Raw genomic sequence first — 13,552 nt, 5'->3', positions numbered from 1 at the left:
CATATCAAAAAGCTATCTTGTCCCGACTAACATAATTGTCTCTCTCGACCCGTGCCCGCTTTCGTCTATATTTTGACGGCGGTAATGTTTCCGCGCGGGGTTCTGGTATAAAAGCAGTTTCCGGTGACGATTCATTACTTAAGCTACTCGGGCTTGAACCGACAACTCGATCTACTGCAACACTGGGCGAGTCAGTTTCAATCTCGGAAAGTGATGAGGTCACTTGTTGCTGCACATTTCTTAGCGGGGGCTGCCGAGGTTGTTGACGCTCCATTGAACCGTACAGCAAGCTGCCAATGTACGCTTTGCTCATTGCGACCTTTTCAGCGTTCTTCCCTTTGAAGGTGATCTTGTGATGGGAAAAGTGCAAGAATAGCTCGTCCACCCTCAAGGACGACAGCTTATTGGAGTTGTACAGTCCAGCCCAGTCAATGTCATTGTACTCCCGGTTCAGCCGTTCGATTCGCTCCCTTTTGTTTCCTCTTTCTTCTTCTCCTTGCGCATTTTTATCTGGGCAAGGTGTTCAACATACTCTGCCGCAAGCTTTTCGGGGACAATGTATTTATCTGAAAACTTTCTAATAGCCTCACTGCCCCACTGACTAGTTCACTTTCCTCAAACAATCGCTTAATCACAAAGGCCAACTTGTGATTTATTGCTTTCAAAGCCTCGCGAACTTCCCACTGGCAATTTCTTTCAGTCACGAAACAGCGGCCAAAGCGTTCCTTGTAGGGACAAGTGGTCCAAAAGGACAGGTAGAATTTTGGCAGAATACAATTTGAGAATTCAGTATATTCGCCCTTTGGGTTCGGGAACCACCCCAGGTCTTCATCTTTCCACTTCTCTGGACTTGCACTTCTCTTGGACTTGCAGTTATTTTCACTTCCGGTTATTTTTGTCTTGGAGGAGGTGGGGGGAGGGTCAGATGTTTTTGTGTAGGTATTTGTGAAGGGTCATGCATTAATCCATTCTGGGAAGTGGGAGGGCCACGACTTTTTTCGCAAAAAATTTCTAAAATACCCCGACCCCCTTCCCCCCCCCCTCCCACCTTAATAAAAATCGTACCTTCCCTTAATTTTGAGAGTCGACCAGTGAACCGATACAACTGATACAACAGTTTCTTGCTCCCTTTTTTGTCCTATCAAGAGAAGGTTTCCCAGAAAAAAAACGGAAATATGATTGCAAATATTTCATGCACAAGAGCAGAAATGTTCTTGTGGTTCTTCTTGGACATCCTTGTTCTAACAATCGGCGTTAGATCTAACTGAATCTCCCCTCAACGAGATCCAGCAAGGTAATTCAAAGATTGAAAAAAATATAAACAACAAATAATTGATCTATAACCGATACTGAAAAATCATATTGTTCTGCGATAAAGCCAGGAGCTCACTAATTGTTCATCATTCATTATAATATAAATAGAACCCTGCTCTCCACTATGATTGGTCAAAAAACTATGTTTTATCAGATTATCAAACTTAGAAAAAGCGTGTTTTATTGTTTTTTGCCACATTACCTCTATATCACGAAGCATTTCCCTCGTGTTCTCAAATGCCCGTCGTGTTTTATCACAGTGTAATTCGCGGCTCAGGCTTCTCTATTTGTTAAATCATTTAACTTGTTTTCCACAGGGGCAGATCCAGGATTTTTCTTACAGGGCGGGGGGGGGGTTGTAGCACTAAGGAATAGCGTAACTGAATGGTGTGGTAAACAAATTTTGGAAGCAAATACGGGCTAACATGAAGAAGAGGGCTTCATCTCAGGGGGGTGCTCACCCCCTGTACCCTCCCTGTAGATCCGCCCCTGTTCCACAATTATTTTCGGGAGGCAAATAGGTCAAATAGTGTGCGTTGTGTTGCTGAAGTCATCTTGAAAATTTTGCAATGTCTCCTTTTGATGATACAAGCTGAGTATTTGGGACAGGATTAATTTGTTTACAGTCATGTTCAGATAATGGCGGGCTCTTGCCAAGCTAAAGAAACAGAAAAGTGCATATGATAACAGCATGCAACGCATTGCGCCTCGTTCCATATTACCATGGTCCGTGAGGGATTCGTTAAAATAGTTACTACACATTCAGAAGTACAGTGTATGTCAGAGTTTTTTTTGACGGGCGAAAACTTTATGTTTGGATCTTGCTGTTGACCGGAACTGTGCAAAGGGGACGAGAACGAGCAATAGCAAAAGAAACTGGGAATGAGTACACTTGTAAGGTCCATGAGGCCTTGCGAGCCGTTTAGATGAGAAGTTGAAACTGCTCAGTAAGCAGAACAACCAAAAGAGTAAATTGACGAAAACGTACACCACTTAACAGGTCTTTCAGCTGTTTAAAAATATGGCTCCAAGAGGATATTTTACCACAGGAAGTCTTTCAGCATTCATTTTCCTCGGAATAATCAGAGGAACTTTCTCTGTGGCGATTCACTTTGCGGTTCATTCTTACAAATCACCGAGCCTCGTATTTCTTCTTCGAACACCAGGGACTGTGGCACTGTATTTTGTTTTTATGGTTTTCCTTTCTAGTAGAGACAGCGAAGGCAAGGAAATATTCCGCAACAACTTCAGAACTGCAAAAAATTACTGGAGGTTTGCTGTGATGGGTTTTGTACAGCTTGCTGCTCCATACATGTTATTTATGTATGGACTGAAAGTGTTAAATCCTTCAACCGGTGGTGTATTCATGGCGGCCGCTCCATGGCTGTCTATTTTGTTAGAGCGATTGCCTTTTCTTAGGGTGAGTAGTTTGTCACTTTTTTTTCTGTTTTGGTAGGCTGTTGATACAGTTTGAATCCTTGCTGACGATGTAATATTGTCAATATTAAGCTGTCACTTTTGTTACAAAAACCGGAAGTTGAAATAACTGGGACTACTGAATAGCGTTCTAGTTGGCCTGAACATCACTCCTGTAAGCCTGAACATCACTCAGGTTAACCCCAATAATGCTCGGGTTAGCCTGTTTATGGTTAGCTCTCAATGATGGAAATGGTAACACAATGCAGTTTGAAATGTAGATACACTGTGGTCTGTCTGCATTTTTACCCTTCATCTCAGTGCAGTCTTCATTTTACCCTCAGTCAGCATTTTATCCTTGGTCTGTAGTCCGCAGTCTGCAGTCCCCGGTCCACATTTTGCACTGACCAATCAAAATTGTTTCTAGTGATTGATTATGAGAACTCATCCAGTTCTCAACACAAACTAACATCTTCCCATTTGGAGTAAAATAACCTAGAAGAAGGGGGTGAATAGGTTTTCGAATCGACAGATTTGGCCTTAAAAAGCGTATGGATCGTGGATTTTTGCAGTAAATCGAACGGATTCACAGATTTTGAAAACACAGTGGATCGTGGATCAGCTATGAATTTTGGCGCGGATTCCGGATCGCGCCTTTCCTCAAGTTCGGATCTTGGGTCCTAAACGAAATTTGGATCATAGATCTTTCTTCAGCCTTGGTCGGTATGTTAATGAGTTCATCCAAATTATTTTTGTTTTCGAATGAAGCTCATTTAAACTGTTAGTGGAATTGTACTGTGTTATAGTCATCAAGCATGTTGCCTTCTTTACTATTTGTGAGACACAAACAATGGCATTCACATTTACCAGTTAACTTTTGAACTATTACACTTCTGTTTCCAGATGTGGTTGTGGTTTCTGATTTGAACAAAAATATTGCCGGATTGACAGATTTGGCGAAAAAAAGGCACAGATCAGCAGATTTGCATACCCCTATTCACCCCTGTCCTAGAATAAGACCACACAAATTATATCACTATCTATACAGTAAAACCCTTTCAATGCAACCACCTTTTAGTTTTGTCTGTAACTTGTAGCGGTATCATAGAGGTTAAAATGGGTGTTAATAACCTGGCCCAGGTTGTTCAAAAGCCGGTTAGCGCTAACCCAGGATTTAAAGTTAAAAGAAGTAATATATTTTTTTGTATAGAAATATCTTTCTGGTTGTGTAGTTTAAGATGAATCAAACTCAAAACTGAAAGACAAACAACCTAAACAGAAAACTGAACCGAAAAGTTGCAAAACTGAAATCAAAATTCTCGCTAATCCTGGGTTAGTTTAATCAGGCTTTGAACAACCCAGCCTTAGTGTTCATATTATTAGCTAGCATGGTCGTAAGGAGAGGTTCCACTGACGGTTCTGAGTTGCTCATGATTCAACAAAAACTTTTAACATACACTGTAACTTAATGGCTTCAAGGCTCAGTAGTCTGAGATATATTGTAAGGAGCCCAAAGGTTTCTAACCATGAAATCCTGAGTGCCCAGCACCCAAGCTTATATGAAAAAGTAAGTTTTCCCAGTCGCCCCCCAAAAAGTTAATTGCCTGTGGCACCCAGGCACTTCTAGAGCACAGCCTGGGCTTGTAGTTGACGCCTGCTTTTTTTCGTCCTACAGACTGGTTATCCAGTACCCACAAGCAAGTTTGCTGCAATTGCTGTTGGCTGTGTGGGTATCATCCTTGTCTCTGTTTCAGGCATTGGCTTAGCAGCAGAAAGTGAGGGTCACTGTGGTTATAAAGATGTACCAACACCTGATACAAATGAAACTTCAGTGATGGAAGTCAGCAAAAGAATTATGAACACTACTAATGTAACAGATGCCACTGTAAGGAAACAATATTGTACTCCGTTCACAGCTACAGAGCTAGCAACAGCTTTGCTGGCTCTCATTGGTGGATCGTTGATGTGGTCTATTAGTTCAAGTAAGTTACCATAGTCCACAGCAGCCTCCTTCATATGACAAAGATGGTCTTGAGGCTTGTCACACATGTTTTTCCTGCCTACCCTGTACATGTATAAGCATCTGCATCTGATCATCCTTTGAACGATGTGTAGATTCAAGTGAAGAAAGTATAAAAGATCACCCTGTGGGCACTTAAAAACATCATGACGATATTATATGATACTTAATGATTGAAAATATGGTTTTTCCTTGAATCCATTCATGCTGAGTGAAACTTTATTGCATAGCCCTCTACATGTAAGTTTAGATTTAATTCATGTAAAATAATATTTGATCTAAAGTTTCATTATTACCTAGCTTTACCCAATGTTGCATTAATGAGTTTTCATTTCTTCGCAGTATTTTGGCGTTCTAACCGAGGGAACATTCATTATGTCAGTGGTGGTGTTGGAAACAATATATTTGGTGGATGCTTTGCCCTTCTCCTGTTTCTAATACTGCAGCAATTTGAGGAAATTGATCAGGTACAGTTGTACAGTGTATGTGGTAATAATTGTAATTTGTGGCTTTCTCAGGAACGTAATTCTCGCAAATTACTTTTTTTCAGAAGATTGGACTAAAGAAAACAGAAATCATTTTTCCTTTAAGCTCAACTGACAATTTCACTTCATTGTCATGAAAGTGGCCTGAAAAACACCAATGTCGTTTTGTTTAACTTGCACTGTGGTGTGCAGTGCTGTATTTTATTGAAGTACCTTGTTCAGTCCATACTGGGGAACATTGATCTCTTACTGTGTTTTGCAAGTTGAAGGTTGTTGCCAGCAGGTCAGTCGATAACCTTGAAATTAAGACTTTAAGCAATGCTACTCCAATATGGATCCCTCACTAGTTTGGTAACATGTACACATGCTAGTTATGCAATGCTTTCTATTGGTATACCATGGGATATTCCACGAGTCACCTGCAGTTTCTTGGTACACACACAAGCCCAAACCAGGACGGAACAGTGCATAACTGTTTTACACGTATACCATGCCATAGAAAATACAGTGGCCAACGCAATCAATGCGACATACGTGTGGCGCATGCAGCGCATGATTGGAAGTTTGGGTGTAATGCCATTCAAAGTACAGTGGCTTTCCTGTATTCTGATTGGCTGTAGTTTCTATGGCATGGTATACATCTTTATCTTTTATGACAGATCTTGTACTTCTTTTATTATAATATGTTGGGCTTTTTTATCTTCAACAATGGAACCACTGTATTAACGTTTATGAGTAGATGCAAGTTCAAATAACATTGTTTCACATGTACTTTCTTTAAGATAAACTGGAGTGATGGTGCAGCAGTTCTCTCCATAATATTTCTCACAATAATTTCTGGTTGGCTGGCGGCTGTTATTGTAGATTACATGTACAAGGAAGTTGGTGAGTGTTGTTTTTAAAAAACAATTATTTTTTTGATCTCTTATATTATTCAACACATACATGTATACAGGTAATGTATTGTCACTTTTTTTTTTTTTTGGGGGGGGGGATATATTATTTTCTGTAATGTGTTGAAGTATATTGTACACCAGTACAGTGTATTGGAGAAAATAATGCTACTCCTAATACTGACAATGCTTGTAATTCATCAAATATTTTTCTCACACGCAATTGGTCTAAATGAATCACATGACTAAATATACATGTACATTGTACCCCAGCTAAAACAGGGGAATATCCAAGTGATATTCCCCAATTTCCACACTGCCATGTTGCAAAAAATATTTGAAGGATAATGAACACAATACGGTAGCCTCCATGTGGTGCAAACATGTGCTCAGATATTTGTCCTTGGACAATACAGTACATGTTCTGTTCCTCAAAGCTGACAGCTCTCCTTGACCTATGCTCTCAGGAAACGTTTTGCTTCTCAGAACTGATAATGTCTGTACACAAAATCCCTTGCATACATGTATTTTTGGGCCCAATGGAGGCTATTGTTTGTTTAGTAATTAAGTCAAAACCTTGCTTAGGCGTAATTGCATGTACACTTGTTATATTTTAATTGGACATATTTTGCAATTGTTGGTGTGGAAGGTAATTCACTTTTGTTTTGGTTTTGCATTAATACTACACTGAAGGCTCAGAAAGCTCACGACAGTTTGTCATCTTATCAGGGTACAATCGATTGGCTAACAGCAGGCCCATGTTTAGCTCAGACAGGAAGGTGCATATACATTGTACATGTATAGTGCATAAAACTGGACAGTGCATGTCATTTGTATATATGCTGTTTTTTCAACAGACATACTTAAGTCCAGGGTCTCTCTCTTATTTACCAATCAGCTTGCTATTGTACTGTACAGCTGCTCACTTTACCTCTATCCCTTACAACTCTCTGTCTGGTGTTGATTTATTTTATAGGTGCACTGGTGACCAACCGAGTGCTATGCCTTGTTCCATTAGTAGCCTGGTTTGAAGACTGGATGTTTGTCAGAAAATTTGAGATGCTGAATGTTTTGTACGTCACTATTGAGGTTGTTGGTAAGTACCGCACAGTTTACATAAACTACTTTTAATGCATTACATCAAGCACTGATTAATGAGACCGATTTCTACAGGCTAAACATAAAACTGCCAAAAATGTCTTGCAAGGGGCTGACCAGCTGCTAGGGGTCTAGGAGGATGTTTTACAAAGCCAAATGAAACCCCTTAAGTAAAAGAATCGAATACAATTAATCAATACATGTACAACACCCAAAACCTTAACTTTCTTACAAAAAAGCTTTATATCTATCCCATCATGGAAGTTTTACACTTGAACACCCCTCCCCCCCGCCCCCAAAAAAAAGAAAAAAGACAAATCTATGCATATGCCTGGCTGACTTTTGAAGTACAAATGACAGTGAGTACCAAAACAGATTCCAGTAGCAAATCCCAGCCCTCTTAGCAGTGCCGCAGAGGGGAGAGGGACAGGGCCTCCCATATGAAAACGTCTGGGATGCTCCTGAGGAAATTTGAATTAAACCCCTAAAAGAGTCCAATCTGGGCGTGGCTGGAGCTTTATTTGATCCCTAAAAGATATCACTTAAAATGGGATAGGCTCGATTACCAAGTAGACTGGATTCAAGAAAGCAGAGGAAATCAAGGCTAAAAATGGGAACTATAGCACTTTTTTCATTGTTATTTCTTTGAGTGCACTCCAAAAGATACTTTGACAGCTAAAAATAGTGGCAATTTGTTAACAACATGCTAAATGAGTCCAAAAACCTTGATTTACACCCTTAAGTGAGACAACAAGCATCCCCGACCTTTTCATATGGGATTCTCCTCCCCCATCCCCTGGGCTCAACAGCTACGGTGGTCTGGTCATGCATAGTCAAGCATGCACAATTCCAGGCTAGTTGAAGTGTATGTGGGTTTACTTTGAAACAACAAATGGCACTAAATACCAAACAAGATTTTAATAGTAAATTGTAGCCCACTATGGTCTGGCCATGTTTGCAGTAGTGGATGGTACAAGTACTACATGTATAACTGGACTAAGCCAGTCATAGTACTTATAGTGTTCACTTTGAAAGGACAAACGACACTGAATACCAAACCAGACATTTACAAGTAAATAGGAAATTCCAGCCGACTTAAGTACCCAATATGGTCTGGTCATACCCAGACTATGATAGTCATGAATGGCACAATTTATGCAACTGGGCTAAGCCAGTTATAAACGTACATGTGGGCTTTACCTTGAAAGGGCAAATGGCACTAAATAGACCTTTTTAGCTTGGGCGGTTTGTTTTCCCATTTCAGACCACTTGATATTATCCGTTTAAATAATATTTATTCATATAAACTCGTTATAAAATTTGAAAGCGAAAATTCCCAAGGGTATTATCACATGGTCTGACATACAACACTGAACCAGATTCTTATAATAGATTCCAAGTCACGTAATGTAGATGGCTGGTCATGTGTACAGTATTACACGGCACAACAGACCAATTTCGACATATTAAAATTCAGCCTAACACAATATACCCCAGCACGAGGCACTGGGGAATAAACCCCACAAAGTTTGTAGTTATTCCCCAGAGCCTCATACTGAGGTCTATTGTTTAAGGCTGAACTTTGATATATCGAAATTGGTCTATTCCTGCCTCTGGGCCAAGCACCAAAGGGCATGTAGGGTTTTAACCTTTGATCTTATTTATACTCTCTAGGTATAGTTCTTGTGTTTGTTGGCTTGACAATTTCAAATATGGAGCCAGAGAATCTTGCAAATGTGCTTCGTAGACCATTACTTAGTGATCGTGTGCAAGAGGTAAGCTAATACTTTCCGCAGCTTCTTTCTTCCAAGACATTATCGAGTGAAAGATACACAGTCAGGCTTGTCAAAGAGAATCGTCTGGTGGTTTTCCGTGGCCGCCTCAGTCGCGTGTTTAGCTTTTGTTTCTGTGGCACGAAGTAACTAGAACAGAAGTTCTGCCACAACCCTCCTTGGTTAGGATGCTAGTCCATCAGGTGCCATAGCCTTATACATGTAGATTTTCCCCCACCCCCCTGCCCTCGAATATTTTTTCATCTCACCTTGGATTTTTTGGCAAAAAGGATCAGTAAAAAGCAGGTTATACAAAATAACTACATTTAAGAAGCTAATAACAAGCGCCTAAGAGGGTAGGAGCCTTATCAACCTTTGGGATATAAAAAAATATTACTTCATAATTAAAAATATGGAGAAAAATTAAACAATAAAAATACTCTAGGAGACCTTTTGAGGGTTGTGTGCTAATGTCCAATTTACTGGAGGTGTGTGACAGAAATAATGTACCCCCAGTCCATTACAAGTTAACCTCAACATTTCCAGCAACAAAAGTAGTGAGATGGCTGTTTTATGATTGGTCGTTCGAAGCCTACGATCCCAAACCGAGCGGGTGAAATAAACCCTTATTGTAACCAAAGCTTCCCTTATAAACAGCGTGAGAATATTCTGTCCAGTGATTACTCGATTTTCTCTTTTCCCTGTTACAGACTTCAGACACATCACAGTTCTACCAGGACGTTAGAGAAACTGAAGACGCCATGACTTCCGACGAGGAAGTGAAAGACACGAGTTACCTTCAGTCGCGGACCCTTAACACGGGACGAAATCCCTTCCCTCCCCTGGTGGAGGTACCGAGACAAGATCAATGATACTCCCCATGTGATTCTGTAGCAGGTCCTCTGCTGTAAAACGTCATCAGTATGATCAGCGGCAGCATCAACGGCGTCAACGACGTCAACGTCGTTGTAGTCATCGCCATCGTCGTTATCATTATCGTCACTTGTAAGGCACACAGCACAATACTTCAGGTCCGTTTTAATGTGGTCGCTGATATTGCGCTGGAGCAGAAATGCAAATTTTAGACAAGCCATCTGTAATGAACGAGTATGATGGTACATGTTATTGTACAGGTTAGATAGTGCGTAAGGTCTTAGAAATGGCTAAATGCAAACATGTTTTATCGTAGTATAAACAGGAATATCCTTTAGCGCTTGTACAGATATCTAGATTTTAAAAGCATATAAAAAGCTAAAACCGTTTATTACACTTTTATAAAAAAAATATGAGAAATTTAGAAACACGTACTGGTTTGTCTTATGTTTTATGTTGCAAGTTTACACCGCTGATGAACATATAGTTTCTCGCAACTTGCCGAAATACCCACTACAGTAATTGGGAGAATTTGAAACCGTGTCCTCCAGGTGGTTGTAATGCTGCGTTACTCTTTTAATATTTTGAAAAGAAATTCGAGTAGTGGAAGGTGAAAGCCTTAACGTTTATCAACCCAGTCATCGGGCAAAGCAGGCAGTGGCTGTAAAGGTCCCGATTTGTTCTGCTGTTGCACCTGATTGGCCGAAATGTTAAACCCTCTGTGACTATTTAGAACATTTTTGAGGGCTTTGTGTAAAGAACTAAAAGGCTATACCTTGGTATGACCCCATTCTCTCAGTGATAGCTTGGAATGGGATAAATTCTGTCATTAAGAAATGGATCATTGGATAATGCAATTCAAGAGTTTTCATTGGCTTAGCCATCAGGCTATATGAGCCATTATACCATGCTCTACAAATATGGTATCTTACGCGTAATTTGGGGGGGGGGGTGCATTTTTATCTTTGCTTTGTTTTAGTTTTCTATATTTTTGGCGCGTTTTTAATAAAACAGTCATTCCACTCGCGCTTGTCGGATATTATACGATTATAGCCGACTCATATCCAACGCGCACACGTGGAATAATTGTAAAGTATATATTAAGTATGTTGATATAAAGACGCGCCCGATGTATAACTGGTCATTATATGGATGGTTTTTCATTTTTTGTGTGTGTTTTTAAGCTTCAATTCTTTCTATGAATTTTTTATTTATCCCATAGAATAAACTCCATGCATATACACCGTAAGAGTTTACTGATGAAGATATCTCGTAGAATTTTCTATAAGTAATAAAGTTTTCTCCAAGAATAGCTTGTCGACAAGCACCAGACTAAAACAATAATACAGATTTTTGTGGGTTTTTACATGGTCCTTCCATATATAAAACTTAAAAGTTTTTATTTTAAGAGAGCAGCTCGTAAGACGATTTTTGTAGAGACAGCCTGTGGTCTAGTGGCCCTTGTAACATTGATCTTGTAAAATTCATATAAAGGTTTAGAAAAAAATAACATGCCGCGTGTCAATCAAATCCATCTCTTCTCGGTTACTTACTGTAAACAATGTGGTAAAAGACCCTGGGGGGTATTTCGAATCATTATTTAAAGGAGAAGGTCACTCCAAAAAACGTTTTTTTTTTTTCAACGCTAGTAATAAAAATATTGCACTAAGTTTAGCCACTTACCGAAGTTTCAGCCTTTAAAGTGCAGGTTTTCTTTAGAAAAATTCGTCTCCAAAGAAGCCCAAAGTTCGAACATCGTTGCCGCCATTTTGAACACTTCTCAGCAGCCAGGCCGCGTTTTCGTGACGTCGTTCCGTCCGAGAGATTTGTTTAAATAGCTTCCGACAGACCTTTGAACTACCACTGTCGGTTTTGTCTGCTCTTAAGCCATATTACTTTGAGCCAAACATGCTCCAAACTCCGAAAAGATAGAATTGAAGTTAGTGTAGTGGCTAATCGCTTGGAAAAATAGATTTTGCTGACCTTGAGAAGGATGCCAAGTCAGTTGCAGGTTTTTCTCCTCGCCAATTTCGAGTCGGACGGAATGACGTCACATAAACACGGCCAGGCTGCCAAGACAGTTTCAAAATGGTGGCCTCCGAAGTCGCTGCTTTCGAGACGAATTTCTTCAGGATAGTGGGCACTTCAGAGGCTGAAACTTCGTTGAGTGGAAAAGCTGAATGTTTACTTGCTATAGGCGAAGACAAAAAAGTAAGCTTTTTGGAGCGACCTCCTTTAAGTATCAAAGCTTTTCGAAATTTTATGCAAGAATGAAATGAGTCCGGTCTCCTTGTTTTCTGGGTTTTTTTTTTTTTTTCTTTTTTTTTTAAATTATCTGGAAACAAATTACAGTACCAAATTGTTGGAAGCGGTCTACCCCCTACTTGCAACCCAGATTCCGTATGGCTGGTTAGACACGTATAATTCACCGCACGCTAACAAAAAAAATTACAGCGAAAAATGGGAAGGGGAGGGGAGAAGAAGGAAGAACTACCTGCAAGCTCTACTAATTCGGAAAAATTTCCACCGATTTTTCATGGTTGAGTAATTGTTGACTAACCAGGCGCTAAATTGTCTTTTCGGTGACCTTACAATGTCATCAATCTCGTTCCCCTATCCCGCGCGTTTTCAGGCAGCGGCGACGGAACGCTCGACGCCCTGAACGAAACCACTCTACGGAACGATGCGAAACCTGAAGTTGTTGCATTTGGCATCCGACAGGATAGTGAGTGATTCCGGACGAAATCTAAGGCTACGGCGCGCGACACTACAGCCGAATCTCTATACCTATTAAGCGGCCCCCTATTAAGCGCCCAACCTTTATTTGGCGGTCAGCGGCCAAAGTCCCGGAAAAATTGTCACCTATACAGTGTTATAAAAACCTCTGTTCAACGGCCACCTCTATTAAACGGTCGTGGCCAGCTTCTTGCCGTCCCAAGGGTGATATTGTTTTGTTTTATGCCTCTATTAAACGGCCAGGAAGATTTGAAGTTGGACGTTTTTAGCCAGATGAAGGTAAAAGAATGACAATGTGGAATACTGAAAAAAAACATTTTCAGCAGTATTTATTAATTAAACAATTACAAAACAAAGTCTCGAAGCGTTTTAGTTTGTTTGTACAGCACACGAGCCAGTTCACAGACTCGTCGAGACTGTACGCGTAATTGTTTTTGGCTTTTGTTAACGTTATGGACCGTATTATAACCATCAATGTTCTACTTTTTCTCCACTTGCATTTGTTTGTACTTATATTTGATAAACTGAAAAATGGACCACGCCTAACGTTGTTTTCGGGTGAACCTCTATTAAACGGCCACCTCTATTAAGCGGTCAGTTGTCTCGTCCCCGAGAGTGGCCGCTTAACAGAGGTTCGACAGTACTTGGAAAACAACAGCACAGCTCATTTTATTCCCTGGCAAATAAAAAGTTGGCATGGTGGTACCATTCAAATGGAGGCTGCCCTCACTGCTTTTATGTGTCAGAAGAAAAAATGTAAGCAATATTAACATTTATTTCGATGCTATGTTAGTGCTCCCGAGTAGAACACCAGAACTAATCTTAAGGCCTTTTATTTTCCCTAAGATCATCGAGGAGAGAAGCGGGAGCGAAGTAAAGTATGGTGCATGCACATTTAATAGCCTTCCAACGAACATAAAGATTTTACCACCTAAGGAACGTTTC

General features: G+C 40.3%; 1 protein-coding gene across 1 annotated transcript; it reads left to right on the top strand.

The window, feature by feature from the left end:
* The first annotated feature begins 32 nt into the window (after nt 1-32).
* On the top strand, nt 33-12,913 carry LOC145499717 (uncharacterized). Its single transcript, XM_081479242.1, has 7 exons — nt 33-2,734; nt 4,406-4,712; nt 5,093-5,217; nt 6,018-6,120; nt 7,105-7,224; nt 8,901-9,001; nt 9,709-12,913. Exons 1-7 carry the CDS (start codon nt 2,336-2,338, stop codon nt 9,868-9,870), a joined length of 1,317 nt encoding a protein of 438 aa, XP_081335368.1. The 5' UTR covers nt 33-2,335; the 3' UTR covers nt 9,871-12,913.
* Nucleotides 12,914-13,552: the final 639 nt, after the last annotated feature.

Source organism: Orbicella franksi, chromosome 10, assembly GCF_964199315.1.
Source record: "Orbicella franksi chromosome 10, jaOrbFran1.1, whole genome shotgun sequence".
NCBI classification, from domain to species: Eukaryota; Metazoa; Cnidaria; class Anthozoa; order Scleractinia; family Merulinidae; genus Orbicella; species Orbicella franksi.
The sequence above is the reverse complement of the archived record's forward strand: the minus strand, read 5'-3'. Positions and strand labels throughout refer to the sequence as shown.

What these genes read in the sequence shown, in the direction of transcription:
- LOC145499717 (XM_081479242.1), top strand. Translation starts at nt 2,336, where the DNA reads ATGGCTCCAAGAGGATATTTTACCACAGGAAGTCTTTCAGCATTCATT. An exon ending in AATTTGAGGAAATTGATCAG is followed by an intron (nt 5,218 to 6,017) that starts GTACAGTTGTAC and finishes ACTTTCTTTAAG; the next exon opens with ATAAACTGGAGTGATGGTGC. An exon ending in CGTCACTATTGAGGTTGTTG is followed by an intron (nt 7,225 to 8,900) that starts GTAAGTACCGCA and finishes TATACTCTCTAG; the next exon opens with GTATAGTTCTTGTGTTTGTT.